This window comes from Hydractinia symbiolongicarpus, chromosome 1 (genome assembly GCF_029227915.1).
Source record: "Hydractinia symbiolongicarpus strain clone_291-10 chromosome 1, HSymV2.1, whole genome shotgun sequence".
Lineage (NCBI taxonomy): Eukaryota > Metazoa > Cnidaria > Hydrozoa > Anthoathecata > Hydractiniidae > Hydractinia > Hydractinia symbiolongicarpus.
Genome location: NC_079875.1, coordinates 21,892,285 through 21,912,865, shown reverse-complemented (window position 1 = coordinate 21,912,865; position 20,581 = coordinate 21,892,285). Strand labels below are relative to the sequence as shown.

At 36.7% G+C, this 20,581-nt stretch overlaps 3 protein-coding genes across 3 annotated transcripts; 1 reads left to right on the top strand and 2 right to left on the bottom strand.

Annotated features, from left to right (window-relative positions):
- Positions 1 to 6,645: 6,645 nt before the first annotated feature.
- On the bottom strand, positions 6,646 to 9,716 carry LOC130646102 (uncharacterized). Its single transcript, XM_057452242.1, has 5 exons — positions 9,351 to 9,716; positions 8,216 to 8,298; positions 7,754 to 8,062; positions 7,270 to 7,548; positions 6,646 to 7,149 (listed from the first exon to the last, which is right to left on the bottom strand). Exons 1-5 carry the CDS (start codon positions 9,643 to 9,645, stop codon positions 6,916 to 6,918), a joined length of 1,200 nt encoding a protein of 399 aa, XP_057308225.1. The 5' UTR covers positions 9,646 to 9,716; the 3' UTR covers positions 6,646 to 6,915.
- A 2,644-nt stretch (positions 9,717 to 12,360) lies between these two features.
- LOC130646130 (uncharacterized) lies at positions 12,361 to 14,448 on the top strand. The gene is made up of 2 exons (XM_057452273.1): positions 12,361 to 13,077; positions 13,626 to 14,448. The coding sequence occupies exons 1-2, from the start codon at positions 12,376 to 12,378 to the stop codon at positions 13,740 to 13,742; spliced, it is 819 nt and encodes a 272-aa protein (XP_057308256.1). The 5' UTR covers positions 12,361 to 12,375; the 3' UTR covers positions 13,743 to 14,448.
- Positions 14,449 to 14,993: 545 nt separating this feature from the next.
- Positions 14,994 to 20,539, bottom strand: LOC130646119 (uncharacterized). Its single transcript, XM_057452261.1, has 9 exons — positions 20,307 to 20,539; positions 19,543 to 19,662; positions 18,979 to 19,061; positions 17,458 to 17,533; positions 16,755 to 16,812; positions 16,139 to 16,274; positions 15,766 to 15,904; positions 15,633 to 15,673; positions 14,994 to 15,315 (listed from the first exon to the last, which is right to left on the bottom strand). The coding sequence occupies exons 1-9, from the start codon at positions 20,440 to 20,442 to the stop codon at positions 15,187 to 15,189; spliced, it is 918 nt and encodes a 305-aa protein (XP_057308244.1). The 5' UTR covers positions 20,443 to 20,539; the 3' UTR covers positions 14,994 to 15,186.
- Positions 20,540 to 20,581: the final 42 nt, after the last annotated feature.

Sequence of the window (20,581 nt, the reverse complement as noted above, 5' to 3'; positions counted from 1 at the left end):
TCTCCGTGCACCATGCATCCAAGGGGTACCTTAATTTTCACGTTGAAGGAGATATACTTTTCGGTGTTTTCAGCGATGCAACCAATGTCCTGGGTGTCGTACTTCTCTCCGAGTTCTCGGATGAACAAGTGGGCGTCGTACCCCGAGAGGTCGTGGAAGATCACGGGCACGTGGCTGGGGATTCTAATCTTGAGATTGCATTGTGCGTGCGCGGCACCTCTGTATAGCCCTGTGTAGTCACAGTGGCCTCAAACTTTGCGGTTGTCATCATCAAAGGGCTTCATGCAGATATGACATGTTGAGGCCTTGTCATGTTCTCTCTTTAGTACCTCCGTTATGGGCAACATGTCCTGCTGGGGGTAGGTGTTGTAGAGACGCTTTACCTCATCCTCCAGATGTTGAACGAACCTCGTCACACAGTCTTGACCCCTGTAGACTGTCAGTGGGTCTGGCACGGGCCCGTACGCAGAGGTACTACACGTGCACAAGCCACATGGTATGTGTTGTTCTATTCTCCCTCGCATTCTCTTTCATCGGGATCAACAGACTCTCGAAGTCCGCGTAGATGGCGAAGGGTACTTTGAACTGCTACTGGTTGTCCTTGTAGTAGAGCCACTTTTCCTTTTCGCTTGACATCGTGATCTTGACCGCTTCGTTGTCCCTGCAGTAGGTATAGTGCTTGTCTCGCGATTTGATTGTTGGAAAGGCTTGCAAGCAGTTCAGACAGAAGTGCATTTTTGATGTATTCTTCGATGTCTCACTACCCAGGAGCCGTGAGAGATTTTTGACGGCTATATAGTGGGTTTTCTTGTCATCCGTGAGGAGTAGCAGATTAATCTGTTTGTCGTGTCCGTTGTGTGTCGATCGACGCAGGATATTGATCGTCTTCCCCGTCACGTACAAGACGTTCATCGCGATATCGGGGTTGTTCTTCTCAAACTTGGAGATATCCTTTATACTCGTGGGAAGCCCTGCTAGTTGTAGGCCTCCGCATAGGGCCTCAGCTTGCTGATTCTCTGTGGATCTCTGACTATCTCCTCATGATGCAGAGCAGCGATGATACTTTCGGGTTAAAGATGGTCTTTTTGATAGCTATCTACTTGGGTGCTTCGATATACGATGAGCCCCTCGTCAGCTTGCGCTTGTGGAAGTCCACGTCGAGGTGCATGATTCGACTGATCGTAAAACCGCTCTTGGGCAGCGCAGGATTTTCCACATGCGTCCTGACTTGGGCAAACATCGTATCCAGCACCTCGTCCATAACGCTTCCCTGGAAGAGTGGTGTCATGTCGCTGTGGAAGACCTTATCGACTTCGATAAACTCGCTGGTACCCTCCACCGGCTTTTTCCAGAGAATCCAGAGTGAACACTGTACATTCGCAGACCCCATGTCTTTAACCTGCTTCTCAACCAAAATTTTCATGTGTGATCGCACCATGCCCAAGTATCCATCGACATCCGTACCGTCTATGCCGGGGATGCGTAAACCTCGGAAGGTCCTATGGTGAGCATGCTTATGTTCCTGAGGCGTGAAGTCTCTTCCTCAACCTCACCCATCAGGGTCTTCCTTGCCCCATCATAAAGAGCAAGGATGCGATTTTTTGCTGATGCATATATACTTTGCACAGACTTTCTAATACCCTCTGGCACATAGTCCACAACCCAGTCAGACCACTCTCGCAGTTTACTCCTGACTACCGGACGACTCGCCGCCATCTCTTGGCGTTCAAAAGCATTCCTAGCGTCAATTGCGGGGAGCCGAGGCTCAATATTACTCTTAATAGGACGGTTTTTTACCATCTCTTGGCGCTCGAATATATCCAAAGCCTCTGGTGTAAATGCTTCAAATCTCGGAGCAGGAACGGGTCCTGGTCAAGCCACGAGTCTTGGTGGTGCCTCCAATGAAGCAACAAGGTCGGCTTTGCATAGCTTGGAATAGCGTGTAAGTCCACGGGTTCTCGCGATAGCGTGTAACTGTTTCACGGTGTACTCATTCATCTTTATTATAGATTTTTTCTGATCTCAATCAGCAACATTTCTAACGCGGTCGTAGTTTGAGTATGGGACTTTCCCCTACTCAAATGCGCATGCGTAGGATTTTGTTGATGTCATCATTATTCCCCATTCTCAATGAGTCGGCATTGCGCATGCGTTGATTTTTATCGGCATTTCCGGAATTGTCGGATTTATCGGATTTGCCGAGGGGGGGGATTTTTCTTGTCGTCGTCTTCGACTGCGCTAGAACATACATTTACTATCTCTGTCTCTTCTATATATAAGGACGTAAACTCCTGGTAAAAACGCAACAAATATTTTTGTCATAAGAAAGAGGTATACGCCATATCTTTCGGGTTCTTTCTGAAGAAAAGGAGATATTAGTCAGATTGCAGCCTTGCTCTTATGTTGTCTTTATTTTTTGACCACTTCTAGCCTCTTCACAAAATTGCTTTTTTTTAAAAACAACCTGTATGATTAGAGACACATTTAGCTGGGAAATTATCCCTTACACCTCACTCCATTCAGAGTTAGGACAAAGATGAGAGTGGACAGTACGTAAAATATTCTTGGTTATCTCTGTAGTAACAGCATTTTATAGCCTTCGTTTAAACTTCTTTAAACTTCAGAAGTATCGGTCATGACCAACAACAATATTTTTTTCCTGTTTTGGGTACCTTTTTCACAACATACTACAGGCTTCCAACAATGAAGTTTGTTATAATAATATGGCGCTAAATTTAATAAATACTAGCCGAATATCCATGGAAGAATCCACTGAATCTCTCAATAAACCGATGTAAGGGATAACAAACAAAAACTTCGCCCGTCCTTTTTATACCGCATTGCGTGCGTCTCGCTACTTGGGCAGCTAAACTACCATTTTGCGTGACAGACAGACAGACAGACAGACAGACAGACAGACAGACAGACAGACAGACAGACAGACAGACAGACAGACAGACAGACAGACAGACAGACAGACAGACAGACAGACAGACAGACAGACAGACAGACAGACAGACAGACAGACAGACAGACAGACAGACAGACAGACAGACAGACAGACAGACAGACAGACAGACAGACAGACAGACAGACAGACAGACAGACAGACAGACAGACAGACAGACAGACAGACAGACAGACAGACAGACAGACAGACAGACAGACAGACAGACAGACAGACAGACAGACAGACAGACAGACAGACAGACAGACAGACAGACAGACAGACAGACAGACAGACAGACAGACAGACAGACAGACAGACAGACAGACAGACAGACAGACAGACAGACAGACAGACAGACAGACAGACAGACAGACAGACAGACAGACAGACAGACAGACAGACAGACAGACAGACAGACAGACAGACAGACAGACAGACAGACAGACAGACAGACAGACAGACAGACAGACAGACAGACAGACAGAAAGACAGACAGACAGACAGACAGACAGACAGACAGACAGACAGACAGACAGACAGACAGACAGACAGACAGACAGACAGACAGACAGACAGACAGACAGACAGACAGACAGACGTCCATTATATTTACCCGTGGCAACAAAGTGGATAAAATATATCCCATTTGATATTCGTGTTTCCGTAGCACGATTTTCTAACTCAGCGAGGGGTCCGCGCAGAGACAGACAGACGACGGCTATTATTATAGAGATTTAACAGTAACTCACATTTCAACCTCGACCCCGGGCTCTTTGTCTCTTTTATAATGGGATGGCAAAAAGAGAAAAAAGCCCTGGGATCTAGGTTGGTCACAATCTGCATATTTCTATGTTTATAACGGCTGAAACAAAACGTCTAAAAAATATAAGCACGTGCAACAAAAAAAATAATAAAAAAATTATGAAATAAAAATGGAAAATGTTCAAAAAAATCAAAGGCGTCTAACAACCGTTATGTAAAAAGCGAAATACGGTAAAACTATACACTTGCTTTTTTCCAAAACATTCTGATTTTTTGAAAAGTGGTGTAAAAACAAACAAAAAATGCATAAACACTATAGATTTTAAATCAAGTGTTGGCTCTGTTTGAAATGTTCGTGACGTCACAATCTTCTAATGTTGTAATTGTAAGTGTGCCGTTCGATGCAGTTTTAATATAAATTCTAAGCTTTGCAAAACAAATCTATTAAGAGACTTTTTATATCTTCTTATTGTTTCTCCTGACCAATAGGAACCGTTGAATTTTTGACTGTGTACGAAGTTAAAGATATAAAGATTTTTATACACTTGTAATATATAAATTCATAAGAACAGAAAACAATTAATAAAAAATGTTTTAAAACCAGTCTGTAAATCAATTTACATTTCGCCTTCTTTCTCAAGTTCGCCTTCTGAGTCACTGGAGGACTCATAAGAAATAGACGATCCTTCCGAGCCTTTACTATTTTCACAGTAGTCGACACATTGACAAAAATCGCTACAATTAAGACTGTGCGATTTGCATATGCACAACAGAGCGTCACATATTAGTGGAAGTTGTTCGGGCTCTGGTGTTTTTTTCTTACTGCAAAACCTTTTGTAAAAAGCTTCGTTGGCGTTGGTACAGTTAATGATATACAGCTATGACACACAAATGTTTTAAGTGTTGAAAACAGTGTTGCATCAAACGTAAATGTGTCTCCGATTCTTTTAAAAACGCTTTGAAACTCCATAGATTTCTAAGGTTGTTAAAGGCTTTTTTAACTGTAGTTATTTACTTTCCAAAATACAATGTATATATTGCAATGTCACTTTGAACGGTAGATATGCACGCAGAATGGCCTCGGTTAACATGTACGTATAAGAAGATCTTTGTATCTGCCTCTTCCTGACTTGTTTGCAGTAATTCCTCTTCCGAACAAATGTTCATTCCGTTTGGACAAGTTAGTTTGTAAAGCGATTTGCATGTAACCAATCTGTAAAATCCATAAATTTCGCCCACTGCCTTGATCGATGTTGCTCACGTCTTTCAATTCTCACCCGCAGATTTCCTGAAGCACCTCTTCTGCCTCTTTCAAATGATTTAATGGAATTTTGATTATATTGGTCGGTAACAAAGTATACATTAACAACAAAGTACACAAAATTAATTTGTGAGATTATCTTAAACGGAAGTTTCTTCGAAAGTGAAGCCCAGAAGAGGAACGCAGAAAAATGATAGTCGATGAAAGGCTAGTTAGTGTTAGTGTTTTTAACGTAGCCTTCCCACGCATAGACCGTATCAAGGTAGGTCTCCATAGGGTTGGGCAGCAGTGTAGCGAATCTATGGGCTAAACTAACCTCGCTCTCAGGGCATTTGTCTTTTTGCCGTATTGGAACGGCGAAACATGAAGCAATAAACAACGAAATTACATTAGGCCGGACCAGTTTGTTCGTCCCCCGCGCCACCTGTTTTGTCAGATTTTAAAACATTATATGTTCCAGGGCCAGGGTTACTCTCAATATCTCCAGCTTGAGCGAGAAAAATGAATTGGAAAGTTGCTATATTCAAATTACATGATGAAATTGTGAGGAGTATGAATATCGAAAAGACATTTAGCATGCATTGAATAAAAATGCTTGTTGATCATCGATGTACCAAATATCTTTTTACTTTCTTTGCAAGTTTTTCCACAGAATGTACTATAAAAAACACCATGTTAACCCTGTATGCTTGCAATGTGATCATTTTAAATTTTAAACACGCACAAACACTTAAGTTTCGTATTTCTGGAGTAACCAAAGAGAGTTATATAAAAACCAAATACAAAGTAGTAATTCTCAGTAATGATAGATTTGTATTTCTAGTTGATGTTGATAATAATTCTGTGATATATGAAGTATTTCAATTTTTAATGGGTCAGTCTGGGGCAAACAGACTGACAGGAAGAAAAAGACCACAAGCCCCACCTAAAATTTGCGAAATTCAGTAGACCCCTAAATAAAAACGGGATATAAAAAGAGTCACTCAGTGAGAAAAAGCAAAATAAAAAAAAATAATATGAGTAAATCTTAATTGTTCGAAAAAGGAAATAGCTGTAGTTAAAAAAATATATTACCAGAACGGTCACAAACAGCAAAATTTTGTAAAATTTTATTTTTCGCAGACTATTTTCCAGGCATTTGGGGAGACCTCAATTCTGCCTACATTCACTTTTGTAAACTTTGGTTTACTTTACCAGTTTGTTAAATAATGCTTTTGAACACTTATCTTTCTAAAAAATAAAATTCATAACAGCAAAGAAAAAAAAGTAAAAATAGTTACCAAGATGAGATTCAAACACACGACTACTCTCGTTTCGGCACAAGAAGAGGCAAAAATTTCCATTCTTGAGCGACACATTTGCGTTTTAATATAAGCTCACGAGCTTGTAACAAGCGAAATATCTATACCTAAAAGTTTAATTTGTCCGCAAAAATACGAGTACTCGCTAATTTTATGGCCGATAGCGCCCTGACTAGTTATTATAGCCGTAACATGTAAATTAATGATAATGGAGCAGCCAAGCGAGTCGGTCTGGTCTTTAAAATCAACACTTTCATCATGAACTTTTTTTCAGCAGACGTGCGCAGTTAGGCTCCAAATTTTTAAGGTTAGAAAAAGCTTTTTAATTAAAGTCTACAGAAAGGAGTTTCTTCGGGTAATAACAACATAACTCAATTAAAAATATATATTAATAACACAAGATTCAACACTGTTGAATGTAATACTCAATAGCTACAATGACTTATTACACGCAGTTTAATTTTGAACTAATTTCATCAGGACACTACAAAGTTGAGCTTTTAAGAAGGCGAAAAAAACAAGAACATTCTTATCATAACAAGAAAATCTTACAATTCTAAAAAACTATATTAAGATTGGAAACGCTAAGCTCTCCAAAATCATTACATTGAAGCTGTGGAGTCTTTTGTTTCGGATTCTTCTTACGTCATTGTTTCTACGACTTGTAAAGTCTCCGTGTCGACAGACTTGGGAACGATCCATTGAACAACACGTGTCGACTGCAGGTATTTAGAAACGACTTGGGCAGGGACGTAAACAAAGGCAACAGCCTTCTCCTTGACATCGTCAACAGTAGGTGTCTCCTTCTTCAGAGTGTTGTAGTAAGATTCTGCCATTTCAGCAACAGCATGCGGCATTTCAGTCAAGGAATGAGCCTAAGTAATAAAAAATATTTTGAAACTTGTTTTGCAATGTTCACATAAGGAAATTCTAAATATCCTAAATTTTTAAAGTTTCATAACATGAATACACTGTAATGTCATATTAAGTCATACCTTGGTGTAGGCAAACACGATTTCTTGAGCCGATATGTAAACTTCTCCAGTAACCTGAATAGCTTTTCTTGGGACGTACATTGTAGTTTTATAAACATGGTCCCATTTTTCCTTCACAAATCTGCTGCCTTCAGTTACAGTGCTGTGTACAATATCTTTAACCTCAGGATACGTGTTAACAAGAGTATCTTTCGCTTCTGCGGATTTTGCAGAAACGTAATTTGTTCCTTGTCGTAGCTTTTCAGTGACATCCGAAATTTGTGCCTGTGCATATTGAACCTGAAAAATAGGGGTTCATATTTCATTCCAATAATAAGCAATGCGACAACACGTAAAAACCTTTACCAGAATTTTTTAGTTGAACGGTGCAGGGCTGTAATGTTTTTGCTCATTGTGGTCAATACGGGTACATGCATTTTTATCCAATCTAATAGGTTAGGCTCTTAGTTTTAAGAATTTGTTAGCTATCATGAAAGATTCATACCATATCCACAGAAGTTTTAACTGGATGATATGTCATCAACTTTCTCTTGCTTCTTCGGTAGGCCCTGTCCTTAAGATTTCCTGCCCTGACTAGCACACCCTTGTCTTCATCCTCTTCAGCCTTCTCGATTTCTGTGACATCTTCAGGATTAGTTCCATCTGTGGGAAAGCATATTTCAACCATCAATTCTGAGAAAGATACTGCATTATCCACTTGTTTTACAGTTTGTTTTCCAAAACTAGAATCTTGTACTTTCCCCATGTAATAATTTGCTGTTTCTTTTGCAGATGCAGTTGCTGCTTCTGCAATCTAAACATAATTTTGATATCCAACTTAAACAAACCCCAATAACAACAAGTTCTGAAAGAGGCAGATAACACTCAAACAAAACAATGGGAACATAATGGAAGAATATTAAAATAGTATATAGTTACTAAGAACGTATATACATAGATATCTTACCTCGCCTGGTGTTTGTTTAACAAAAGGAAGCTTTTCCTGCATCTTTGCTAAAGCTTCAGAGGCACAGCTGTCTATGGTTGAAACTATGAGAGAAATGTTTTATGCTAAAAGCCATATTCAACAAAATGCAAGAAAAATACAGGTTGCTTACAATAAAGTTGACTAAATCACTAAAATTTTTTAGACCAAAAAAGATGGGGAACACACTTACACAACACAACAAAAAACACTGTTGATTTTGTTGGAAAAGTTTAAAAATTTGGATTATGGTTCATAGTATTAATTAATTGAATATTTATATAACTTGTCTGTATGTAACTATTGGAAATAATGAACCGTTTGTAGTGCTCAACTCATGCAGACGGTGGAGAATAAACTGTTATGTAATTTTGTCCGCCTTAGCAGTTTTCCTTGACTGTTCATCCAAAGCACATTATACCACTTGTCAATTTTGTCAATTTATATTCCCTGTACCAGACAAAAGTTTATTTCACATGGAAGCAAGTTGGCTAAAGAATGGTATGTTGCGGGACAATAAGAAATAAAATGAGACTTTCACTAGAAACGTCATGAAAACATTGATGGAAATTTGCCGTTTTAAAAACCCAATTTTTTTTTGATGAAACCTGATCAAAGGTTTAAACAATCTGAAGCCGAATATTTCTAGCAGGAAGGTAGAGGTAAAAAAGTTAGCTACGTGTTGGAAAATGCTGCAATGTGGTACAAATACATTTATTTTGTAAATCACATCTTTACCAGGAGGAAGGGCAGTTCAGGATAGACTTCAGTATGACATCTTTTATTCTTAAATACCTATCAACCATAATGCTAACAACAATAAAAATCAGTTGTTTTACGCTCTTTTTTTGCACAGAGAGAGGTTGAGTCAACTTTGACAGATTAGGATGCTGGATATTTCATAATAGATTACATAACACTTTTTTTCAGTTTCCCACATACTGATATTGACTAAGGCACAAATAGGTAGAAAACTTTTATCATCTATCATAGCATGCAGGACCAGCATACTATGTGTCAACCTTGAAGATGTTTTTTTACTTTAAATGTTACTAAAGTAAAGTATCAATCAGCAACATGCTGATAAAGAGACGTAAATGATTTTTAATAGCTATACCTGGATCCTTAATCTCACCAACAACTGGTTGTGCTACTTTTAAAGCAGATGCAGTAGCAGCCCAGACGACTGGCTTTGCAGCATTAGTTATCAAATCTACATACTGTTCACCGGCAGTAAATGCATTTTTGAGAATTTCATTTCTTTCTTTCAATGTGGTATAAATTGATTGCAACTGCGACAATGTCATGGTGTAGGCTGGCATGTCTGACAACCGCTCTTGGAAACTTTTGTGTTCAGCAACACCATTAGATTGAACCTCCATCTCATCACTGGAACTAATAACGTCGCTCATTTCTCTTGTAATAACCTTAAATCTTGCTTTCAACTTTTCTACGCCTGTTTAATCAGCACGGTTTGGGGCAGCCATTTTTATAATAAAAAATTCGAACTTTGATCTGTGACGTTCGTCAAATAAATGCACCAATCAGAAGTTTTATTTCGTCATTGTCATCTTTGGACTCGCAAAAAGTGAAAGCAAAAGTAATGCAAGGTCTAAAGTCTATTTTTAAAGACACAAGCAACAACATTATATTGCGTCGAGCAAATTTCTCCTCTCAATAAAAGAAAGTAAATATACACCTACATGCTATAAAAAATAACTACGATACGATGGTGCTTGGAATATTCACTACACAATGCAAGAGGTTACACGGAGGGAGACAAATGTGAAATAAAAATTGTCATTTTCATAATGAAAAACAACCTGTTGCTGCATTTAACTTAACTTTTGTAAAAACTCCTGCCCGTGAAAAGTTTACCCTTAAAATTTGATGACATTTTGCAAATCGCTTTGTTAGGCACACGAGCCCTATAAAAATTTTGAGAGTAGGTCAACCAGGACTTTTTTTACTTTTTTCGATATCAGACACGGTGCTTGTTTATCCGAAAATTAAGTTCATTTTTTTTTCTACTCTTTATGTTTGAGAAAACTCTCAATCAGCTATATTTTCAGAAAGACGCTTATTTGATAAAATAGTGCTCGGCTTGAATAATGCATTCAAAAACAAATTTCAAAATTTTGTTCAAATCGCGTAAAAATGTAAAAGATTTTTAATGTGGATGACTGCCCCCTTAAATAAAATGAGTTTAACAGATTAGTGAAAAAGTGATGCAATGAGTGCATTTTCAGAAAAGATTGATGTTCCTTGAAAAAGAGTTTTTATTCAAACGAAACTACCGTGGCCTATAGGTGACATGCTTAGAATATCTTTTATTTCTCCTTAAAGTCATATCAGTGTAACTGTCGCCGCGTGTTATAACTGTCGCCGTATGTTTTAACTGTCGACTCGAGCCAGATCCTTTTTTTATCCAATAAGAAAAGAGATTCTTGTCATGTGCCTCTTATGTTTGCAATTTCTGATACCCGCGGGTTAAGCAATGTTGAATCAGTATGAAACATGAACAACTCAATTGATCAGAAAGAAATATTGGAGCATTACTTCTATTTAGGCCTTTCGTATGCTGAAATACTCCACTTTCTTGAATCAAACCATGGGCTGAACATATCGTTACGTCATTTGAATCGGCTGCTTCGCAACTACGGACTGTTTAGAAGAGGAAATAGAAGTGACTTGAATGAGATTACGAGTTTTGTAGAACAGGAACTACAACAATCTGGAAGCTGCTTCGGATATCGTCTTATGCATCAAAAGCTTCGTCGACGAGGATTTACTGTAGATCGTGAGACAGTTCGTTTTATTCTACAAACATTAGATCCGGACGGTGTAGAGCGGAGACGAAAACACGTCCTGCAACGACGAGTGTACATCATCACACCGGGACCAAGTTTCATATGGCACGTTGACGGATACGACAAGCTGAAACCTTTTGGTTGGATAACATCAATTTTCATGCAGTGATAGAGACACTTATTTGCAAAAATTAAAAAATTATTACAGCAAAAAAAGTGGGGGCGGGGGAGGGGGTATGTTAAGAAAAAGAATGTAAAGATGAAACTAGTGAAACATTTCTCGAAAAACAGAGCAGAGTTGCAATTGTAATTAATTTATTTTCAGCCTGACATTTTTCTCTTGCGTTCTTATTTTTAGCTATATATAGATAGACAAGGTAGAGCAAACAAACTGGACGCAAAGAGTATATAATTTGCCGTGGGTCTTAGAAATTGATGAGGAGACACTAAGAAACAGAGAGTGATATTTCAAGTAAATTTTTGCGATGTTCATTGTTATGTTTTTGACAACTCCATTTTCCCTCGATGAAATATCTACTGATATACCCATCTTTTAGCTGTTTTAGGATGTCACCTGAACAAATGAACATTTTTTATCACTTGTTGCTCCTTTGTTAGTGTAAAGAAAGTTTGAATTTCAAAAAAAAAAACATTCAAAATTAAAAAAAAAACACTCAAATATATATGTTGTGAGAAAGGTTGATTTGAAAACTTTAAAAACTTTATGATTTAACTCACTGAGCATGGGAATGCGCCCATGGTAGCAACGTACTCCATTAAATTTGTGATGCGCACAAACATGATGTTTTCAGTTATTTCCTCGTCACAGAACATGCAACACCAAGTTTTGAGACGGAAAAGCAGTAAACGTCACAACGGAAAACATAAAACGCTAAAATATTATGTTTGAAGTTTTCGAAAACTTCATGTTGTTCTTTGCAGATTTTTTAAAAAACATACAGGAAACTCGTTAACAAACATTAAACGTAGCAACATGTGTTTGATGTTTTCTTTATCTCAGAAATTTCATGTTGTCTTCTCGCAGATTTGCAGAAAACATAAAATTTCCCGCAGAACATTTCATACTAAAAAAGCCAGTATAAATTTCTACCTCAAATGTGAAAAAGAGCGTTAAGAAATGATGCATCCTAACAACTTTTTTTTTTTTTTTGTTTTTTCTTTTTTTAATTTAGCCATGTTAGATTGCTTCCTTTTTTCGTTGCTTATAAAATTCTGTTGTTTTATGTTTAATGTTTAATCCACATAATTCAATAGTTCAGTTTTTTCATATAAACATCGTGTCTTATCGTGTTCAATATATCATTTAGTTTAATGGCGCCATTGTATAAACCTAAATTTAATTTGTCGATTATAAAAGGGTATTTCCCTGAAACAAAGGGAATTATTTCCAGACAACATATCTTATTCTTTCATTATTTTTTTAGTTTGAAATTAGACACCATAAGAGAAGAAAACAAAATGAGTCCTCCGGTTGAAATACAACAAGATATCGAATTCGCACACGAGGTGGAAGAAAGATGTGTGGTAATTTCAGAAAGAAGACTGCGGAGCACGCTTACAGAGATTTTGAGGAACAGTCCAGATACTAATGTTACACCAGAACAGATTGAACATCTTATAACTCGTTTGGAGGAGCCGGCTGATGAAGATAACGAAGACGGACAAAACGACGATGAAACAGACCTTATCTTGAGTGAGGAAGAGAGACTAGAAATCAGACGGGAAGGACAGCTGTTGGTGCAGATAAGTGAAGTGTTCATCGATAAAAAGAAGAGGCAGAAAATTACACAAATTGCTTCGACGACCGATCTGAAACGTTTGGACTACGTAAAATTTTGCCAAATAATGGCGGACCTAAGAAGTGAGGGTTGGACAGCGTTGAGTGAAGAGCTTGTCATTGTCATGTGTATGTACTTTAAAGATTTGATCTTTCGAGCACTACAAGAAGGAGAAATTATAAAGTGCGTCCAAATTATTGGATATTTTTTTAAATACCTGAAAGAAAGCAGAATGGTATGTAGTTTTCCGTTCTATAAACTCTGTGATAGCGGATACTTTTCTTTAAAAACAAACATCTCAGGAATGTATTAGAGTAAATGGTATACAATCTTGTCCCGAGCTATACAATCTTGTCCTTTCCCGCTTTCTGGAAAAGACATTGAATGGTATGTATAAACAAAAAATAATAAAAATATAATAAAAACAAACTAATATTCTCTATCTGTTCAGATTGTCTACCTCATTTTTCGTTAATGCTATGCAAAATACATTATATTATAAATAAAACTCATTCATGGCCTCTCATCATATTCGTGTCGCCATGTTAAAAAACTGGAAACAAGGTTGCATGATGACGAGGAAGTTTCCATACTTCATTTTCCGGAAAACATTTATTCAAAAATTTCTTAGAAAGAAATTTTGAGTAAAACTTTTTTTTGCGTCTCACCGAATTTTCAAGAAATATAAAGTCATTGCAAAAGGTTATACAACCTCGTGTTCACCGAATCTCCGACTAACTACTGCTAGATGTAAGTGTAAAATTTTCCTGTTCTATTTTTTAGGTGATGGCACTCAAAGATGTTATCAGTTTCGGCTTACTTAACAAAAAGATTGTCATTGCCACAGGAATCTTAATTTTGTCATCGGCCGCCTACTTTCTTTATACGCGAATGAGATGAGCGCACGTGGTTACACTTGGGATGAACGAGTTCGAAGAAATAAGTGAGACGATTTGGGATGCGTCTTGGATGAACGAGTTTAACGTCATATTGGTTGGTTGTTACTTTATTTACACGTTTTTTATATAAGAAACATGTTTTTTAGTTGAGGTTGAGATTATAGGTACTTTTAACTGCCACTCGCAAAATATTGAGAAAATTGAAAAAGTAAATTGATAGATTGACAGAGGTCTTTCTAAAACGAATGTTCTGGCTATAAAACTTGCGTATGACTTCTTAAATTTTCAGAAAATCTTCTTTTAAAGTTAAGAAACATCTAGACTGAACCCAAAAAAGTATGTGTCGCATAAAAAAGACGTGTCAGAATTAAAACGGGCTTGCTAATTATTTGATGCTCAATTTTGCTTCGAATTTGATCCCAGTTTTTTCTTACCTTTTAAAAGTCGTATTTACAAACAGCAAAATTGCGCATCTCTCTGATTTACAGTGTAAGGTACTGAATTTTTCTTATTGACTTATTTATTTTGGGTTTCTTAACCGATTTTGTTTTATAAAATCCACACAAGAAGTAAAATGCTCCAAAGTGGAGTGGTTGTAAATATTCTATAACTGTACGTTTTCGTAACTTTTTATGCATGTATTATTTATATAGTTATTATTAAATTATCGAAATTATTCTGTTAAAATGACGTCTTGTTTTTACGAACAGCTGCTTTTTTACATTTAAATCCAGTGAAACTTGTTTTCCGAACCAGTGTTTATTTTCAATTTAATGACGTCATGATTTTAAAATAGGCCAACAAGACGGTTATGTTGATGCGAATATTTAACAAAACATCTTGATCAGTTATTACCAAAACACCTTCTCTTGTTAAAAAAAAACGTCAAACGGTTTGCTTCACTTTTGTGCGCATGCGCCATTTTCCTGTTAACTAGGTAACGTCAATCAAAATGATCATTTTTGAGAAAAATTTTCCGAATAGAATGCAGTGAACAAGTTGGCGCCCAAATGTAAAAGATGACGTCATCTTGGTTAATCTCAGGGAAATTCGAACCGAACATTTTGACGTCTGTTTTGTCTGGCTTGCTTTTTATCAATGGCGAACGAACGGAAGTGAACTTATAAAAAGCAACATAGAAACGTTATCAGAAATGCGTCAGAAAGCTACATTTTAGTCACAAGACCCAATCTATTTAAATTCGTATTATTCACAGTACGAGTACTGGGTAAGAGGTTGTAAACCAAAAAACTTAACATAAGAAAAAAGTATTTCAAATAAATAGTTCAACATATATACAATCTGTTACATCATTAAGTACTTAAGGCGTTATTTTCTTGGCGGATGGCGGGTACTATAAGTGAAGAAAATCGTGCTTGACATCTGACATAATTTCTAAACAGACGGCTATATACAAAATATTCTTATAAGTTTCAAAAAAAAAATCATAAACTTCCTTCGAAGATCAGATTGATGGCAGCCTCAACGTTTCCCTCACTCATCGTGAGAGCGCGACGACTCAACTCCGCATCTGTGATACCTACCGCTCGCATTTGTTCCAAAGCTGACTCCATCTAAATGAAGGAAAAGCTTACATTTTAATCAGAAACCCTGATAAACAATTGATCTTTATATGAAAGCAGTGATATGAAACTTCAACTTTATATGAAAGCTGTGATATGAAGCTTCGTTAGACGAAAACAGAAATTTTAATGAGACTAACAACGCAAACCTGATGATTATAAAAGCTCGTATTTCGTAATTTTATTTTGTTTTAATTTCTTAATTAAAAAAAAATACATTTAAAAATCATTTTCTAGTTTTCACCTTATTGCAAGTTTTAAGGAGTTTCCAAAAGTAATGAGCACTCTGTTTTTGTTAGACTACATACCTGGCTGTCATTGGAAGGTCTGCTACTACTTCCTCCTGCACCTGAAAAGAGAATTGATAAATAAGTCAACACACAAAAGCACAACAAACAAACAAACAAACAAACAAACAAACAAACAAACAAACAAACAAACTTTGTGACATAGTAGCAAAGGAGAGAGCATTAGCCAGATCAGAAGCTGAAATTTGATGACGTAATTGAGAGTTTGCTGGTTGTTGTTGTTGTTGTAGATTTGATTCGCCAGCTGCCAGCAACTCTGCTTGCGCCAATAGCTAAACAGCAAGAGATATCAAACAGCTCTTTAAGTAAACGGGATTTTATTAAGCGTAACACACAAAACAGGTTTTCGTAACACACAAAACAGGTTTTCGTAACACACAAAACAGGTTTTCGTAACACACAAAACATGTTTTCGTAACACACAAAACAGGTTTTCGTAACACACAAAACAGGTTTTCTTTACACACAAAGCAGGTTTACGTAACACACAAAGCAGGTTTACTTACCGCGGGATCAAGACCTTCATATTCGTCGTTGTCGTCGCCATGAAACAACGGCATTCTATTTGACGGTGACGTCGATGAAACTTTATCTACGATATGTTTCAATACCACTCCTAAGTTTGGATACTCTTTCTCGATTCTAGACAAAAAAAGAAACTCTCTTAACACTATGACACTCACTTCACTTTTTTGAGCGAAGGGTAGAAAACATTTAACAGCCCAATGTAACATGTAAACGCTTTATCACGAGGTGGCCAAATTTTCTCTTTCTGTGGAGTGCCCATGATTAAAATGCCACTTTTTGTACGGAAGATTTGTTTATTCAAAGATTTTTAAGGCACTGTTCTATAGCACTCCATGCCCAGTAGGTGCGAACCAGTGTCAAGTGGTGAGAGCTAGAGATGAACGTTATTGTTTCTTCGAAACTTATTTTTTTCAAATTGGCTAAAAAAACTGCGTGGTGATAGAGCGATGGATTGCCCAGAAAAGAGTCGCAAACCCCCTGTTTACAAAAAAAAAAAAAAAAAAATGAAATGAAATACTACGCGGTTGGGGCTTTTTGGCAAAAATTTGGTCCCACTAAAATAGAGCTGCGACTCCTAAATCTTTGACAACTTACTTTTCAGCAGGCGCACTATCTATAACAGCTAATAATAAATCGGCGTCTTTTAATAATACTAAAAAGGAACAAAGCAACAAATTTTAACAATGTGACGTTTCGTTATGTTTAGAAACAAACGTTCGTAATTCGACGGTTCATGCATAGAGACAAAACTTAAGATTTTGGTCAGTTTTTTTCAATTTTGTTCGGTAGCTCCTCCGTTTGTCTTTTAGTAAAGGTTTCGAGAATAAACAAGTTTTTCACAATGCCTTAGACTGATATTGGATATAGAAACAACATTAGTGGGTGGAATGCAACTCCAACTCGCCATCTTTTATTTTAAAAAATGATTTGGTGGCCACATTTATCGATCAAATTTTTTTACACATTTTGTCCACCAAAGTATTTTATTGTTAACTGTTTTATTTGCATACGAGATCCGCCGCGTATAGGTTTTACCGTACTTTCAATACAAAGTCATTGCCACAACTAAAACGATGTCATAACGATAAAACATAACGGTAGATACAGTCGCGCGTAAATAGGACAAAACCGTTCTCTCACTTAATAACGCACACATGTACTCTCCAATTAGCGGATGTATTGGTACAATCAATATTTGTCATTTAATTAGAATCGCTAATTGCTGTCCGAGACTTTTTTCTGTTAATTAGAGGTGTCTGCTTTTGTAGTGGACGACATTTATACACTCACAACTCACCGCCGGTGACGTAATCTGTTACCGTGTCTTTTAGAAATGTTTGCAATGTTTCACAATCCTTGATAATTTTTTTCACCTAAAATAAAAATAAAGTGTTCAAAAAACAAAATTATTAACTATCGAACAAGCCTAAGTTTTCTGTGAAAAGATCAAAACTCAGTTCCTCCCTTGCGAAGGTTTAGACACAAAAGAATATGTAAGAGTAAATCCCTAATTCAAAGCTACCAATAAAATCAAAATAACTTCTTAGGGCAAACCCCAAATTTGTATACACCAATATTTCAGGGGGACACATATTACCCTCTTTAACAGTTAATTATGATTGTTCGGGTGAGTAAAACCATTTGCACTCAAAACAAGTGATTTCTGATAATAATGATCACGTGAGCAAAAAATATTAGAAATAACTATTCAAAAAACGCGGTGCGTAAATTGACCGCAGGAAATTCATCTCTACTATCAGAGTAAGCATATACAAACGTTCAGTTGTGTTGGCCCACAGTTCACTCAATCTACGTAACTACAAGCATTGTCGTCTTCTGGTAGACTGCAATTAATGCTGTATATCTACGCGCCACAAAAAAACGAAGTTCCCAAGGTCTACTGGCAATTAATGTTATATATCTATTTCGAAGAACAGCAAAAAAACAGAGAAAAAAATAAATAGCCCGATGTTGATGATTTAGACTGTGGAAAGCTCTTTACTAAATCGTTATTCAGAACTATTTTTTTGACAGGGTCATAAACACACTTTTTTTCTACATCTCGCGAAACCAAAGAAGTCTCCCTCACGGCTGAGAATAAAAAACATATTGATCGTTCTCCCTTTTTTTAGGTAACACATCTTTACAAACGAGAACTACATTAGAAAAACTTTTTAAATCTACTTTGCATTGTTGTAAACTTGTTGTTATTTTTAGAACTCACACTCGCGTATCTAACTTCTTTAGATTCAAAAGACCAGCTGCCTAAAGAATTAATGCAGTGGCTGCAACGCCACCTATACAGGCGAGACGTCGCGTCATCTAAGGGATCGGGCAAGAGAGCACCTCAGAGTGTCTCCCTTAACAGGTAAAAAAATCAACCTCATTTAATTGTACAGCCATTAAAGAACATCTTAAAGCCTGTCACACCACATCATCTCTTGACGATTTCAGTATCCTGTCTAGGGGGACAATCAGTATTTGTTGGAGATTAAAGAGAGTTTGTTCATAATGCGGGATAGTCCCCAGTTGAATAACAACACCAGATCAGCTCCATTGTATTTATACAATTAGGTATTTAATCTATAACTATGATTACTGTTAAATTTAGTATATATTAACACGAAATTTGACATTATCGATTGCTTGAAAATGTGTGTGTGAACACCCTAAACGTCGCAAACAAGGTAGTTTTTTTTTCTTATCAATTTATTATTGCTGCGATTCTTCATCGTCGCATCTACATCGCATATAGGTACTATTTTTAAATCTCAAGGAACTACCTAGCCTATGTAATCAAGGGAGGAATCACACTCACTGACTGTCGATATATGGGATTTTTTGCTTTCTTCAGTAAAGCACGTATTTCTTCCACTGATGGTAACGTATGCGTATCAGCGTCTATAAAGTAAATAAAAAACTACTGCTACAATATATTGTACAAATTATTGTAGTAGGTGGTGTACAAATTATTGTAGTAGGTGGTGTACAAATTATTGTAGTAGGTGGTGTACAAATTATTGTAGTAGGTGGTGTACAAATTATTGTAATAAATTATTGTAGTAGCTGGTGTACAAATTATTGTAGTAGCTGGTGTACAAATTATTGTAGTAGCTGGTGTACAATTCTGTACAATTATATTCAAGAATGGTACTAATATAGTTCACATTTTTTTGTTTCGATACTGCTTCAATGCGCAGAAAACAAAATACATGTTAAATTTTATTAAAATTGATTCGATAAAAACCTGCTACTAGTTTCTTCAAACTGAATTTAAAAAACCCCGAAAATTAGGACCTTAAATCTTTGGAAAGATGGATCATATGTTGTAAGTCAAATTATTTGTCACTGATAACAATCAGAACAATAATAATTTACGTACAATGCTCGTCATCTAGTTCTTTCTCCTTCTCTATCACAAACACAGTGAAGTTATGTTGGATACCATACGAAGTTAAACTACGTTTTTCATCCACTAGACATTCGCCCATGTATATTAACTCTGTAAAAATAAAAACAAAAATGCATGTTCGCTGAAACAATAACGTGGTGTAACGAATATTTCTTAATGAGTTTTGGGAAGCACTAATTATGCTTAACAGCTGGTCATGTTCATATAATCAGGTTATGTAACATGCGCTAATAACATACAACAGTTTGAATTTTCTCCTTAGCACTCGGGATAAATTGAGTCGTTTTACGAATCAATTCATTATATTTCGCATGGTGACAAGCACATATAAAAAATGCACGGGGAGTGATTTCATATTCTGCATACATTTTGTTTACATCAAACTTTACAGGTGTATCTCGTGTAAAGTTTAAAAAAATGAGCCCAATTTTACTCTTCACTATCTTTTTAAATCGTGAGAACAAACAGGAAGTGAATTTTATTCTCATGAGATTTCGCAATTTACATCAATATATGTAACTAGCTCTACAACTGAACTCTTGCCTAATGTCTTGATAAACTCCCGTCACAACCAAATTTGCGAATAACCTTACTTGTGACTTAAAAATTATATTCTTAAAACAATGAACAAATTCATTTGCTGTACCACCAATGAAAAACGCACAGCACTGGAAGGATTTTTGTGTTATTGGATAATATACCTGCGATTTCAAGCATCAAACTAATTATTTTACCCTGATCCTGCGTCTGTATTCCTGTTCGTGCACACACCACATCCTTGAAATCACTGAGAGGTCGTTGCAAGTCGATGTTTTCAACTGGTTGACGTACACGGGTAAAAGGATTGCATAGATACAAAAGATTTGTCATTGTGAGAGGATTTGACACTTGTATATTCTAGCTCATAAAAAGAAAGAAAAAGAAGCCATGTTGTATAGTTCATATTACTCAACGTGTATCACCATCACAAACTTAAGCATGAAACAAAATAAACTAACAGTAGAACTTA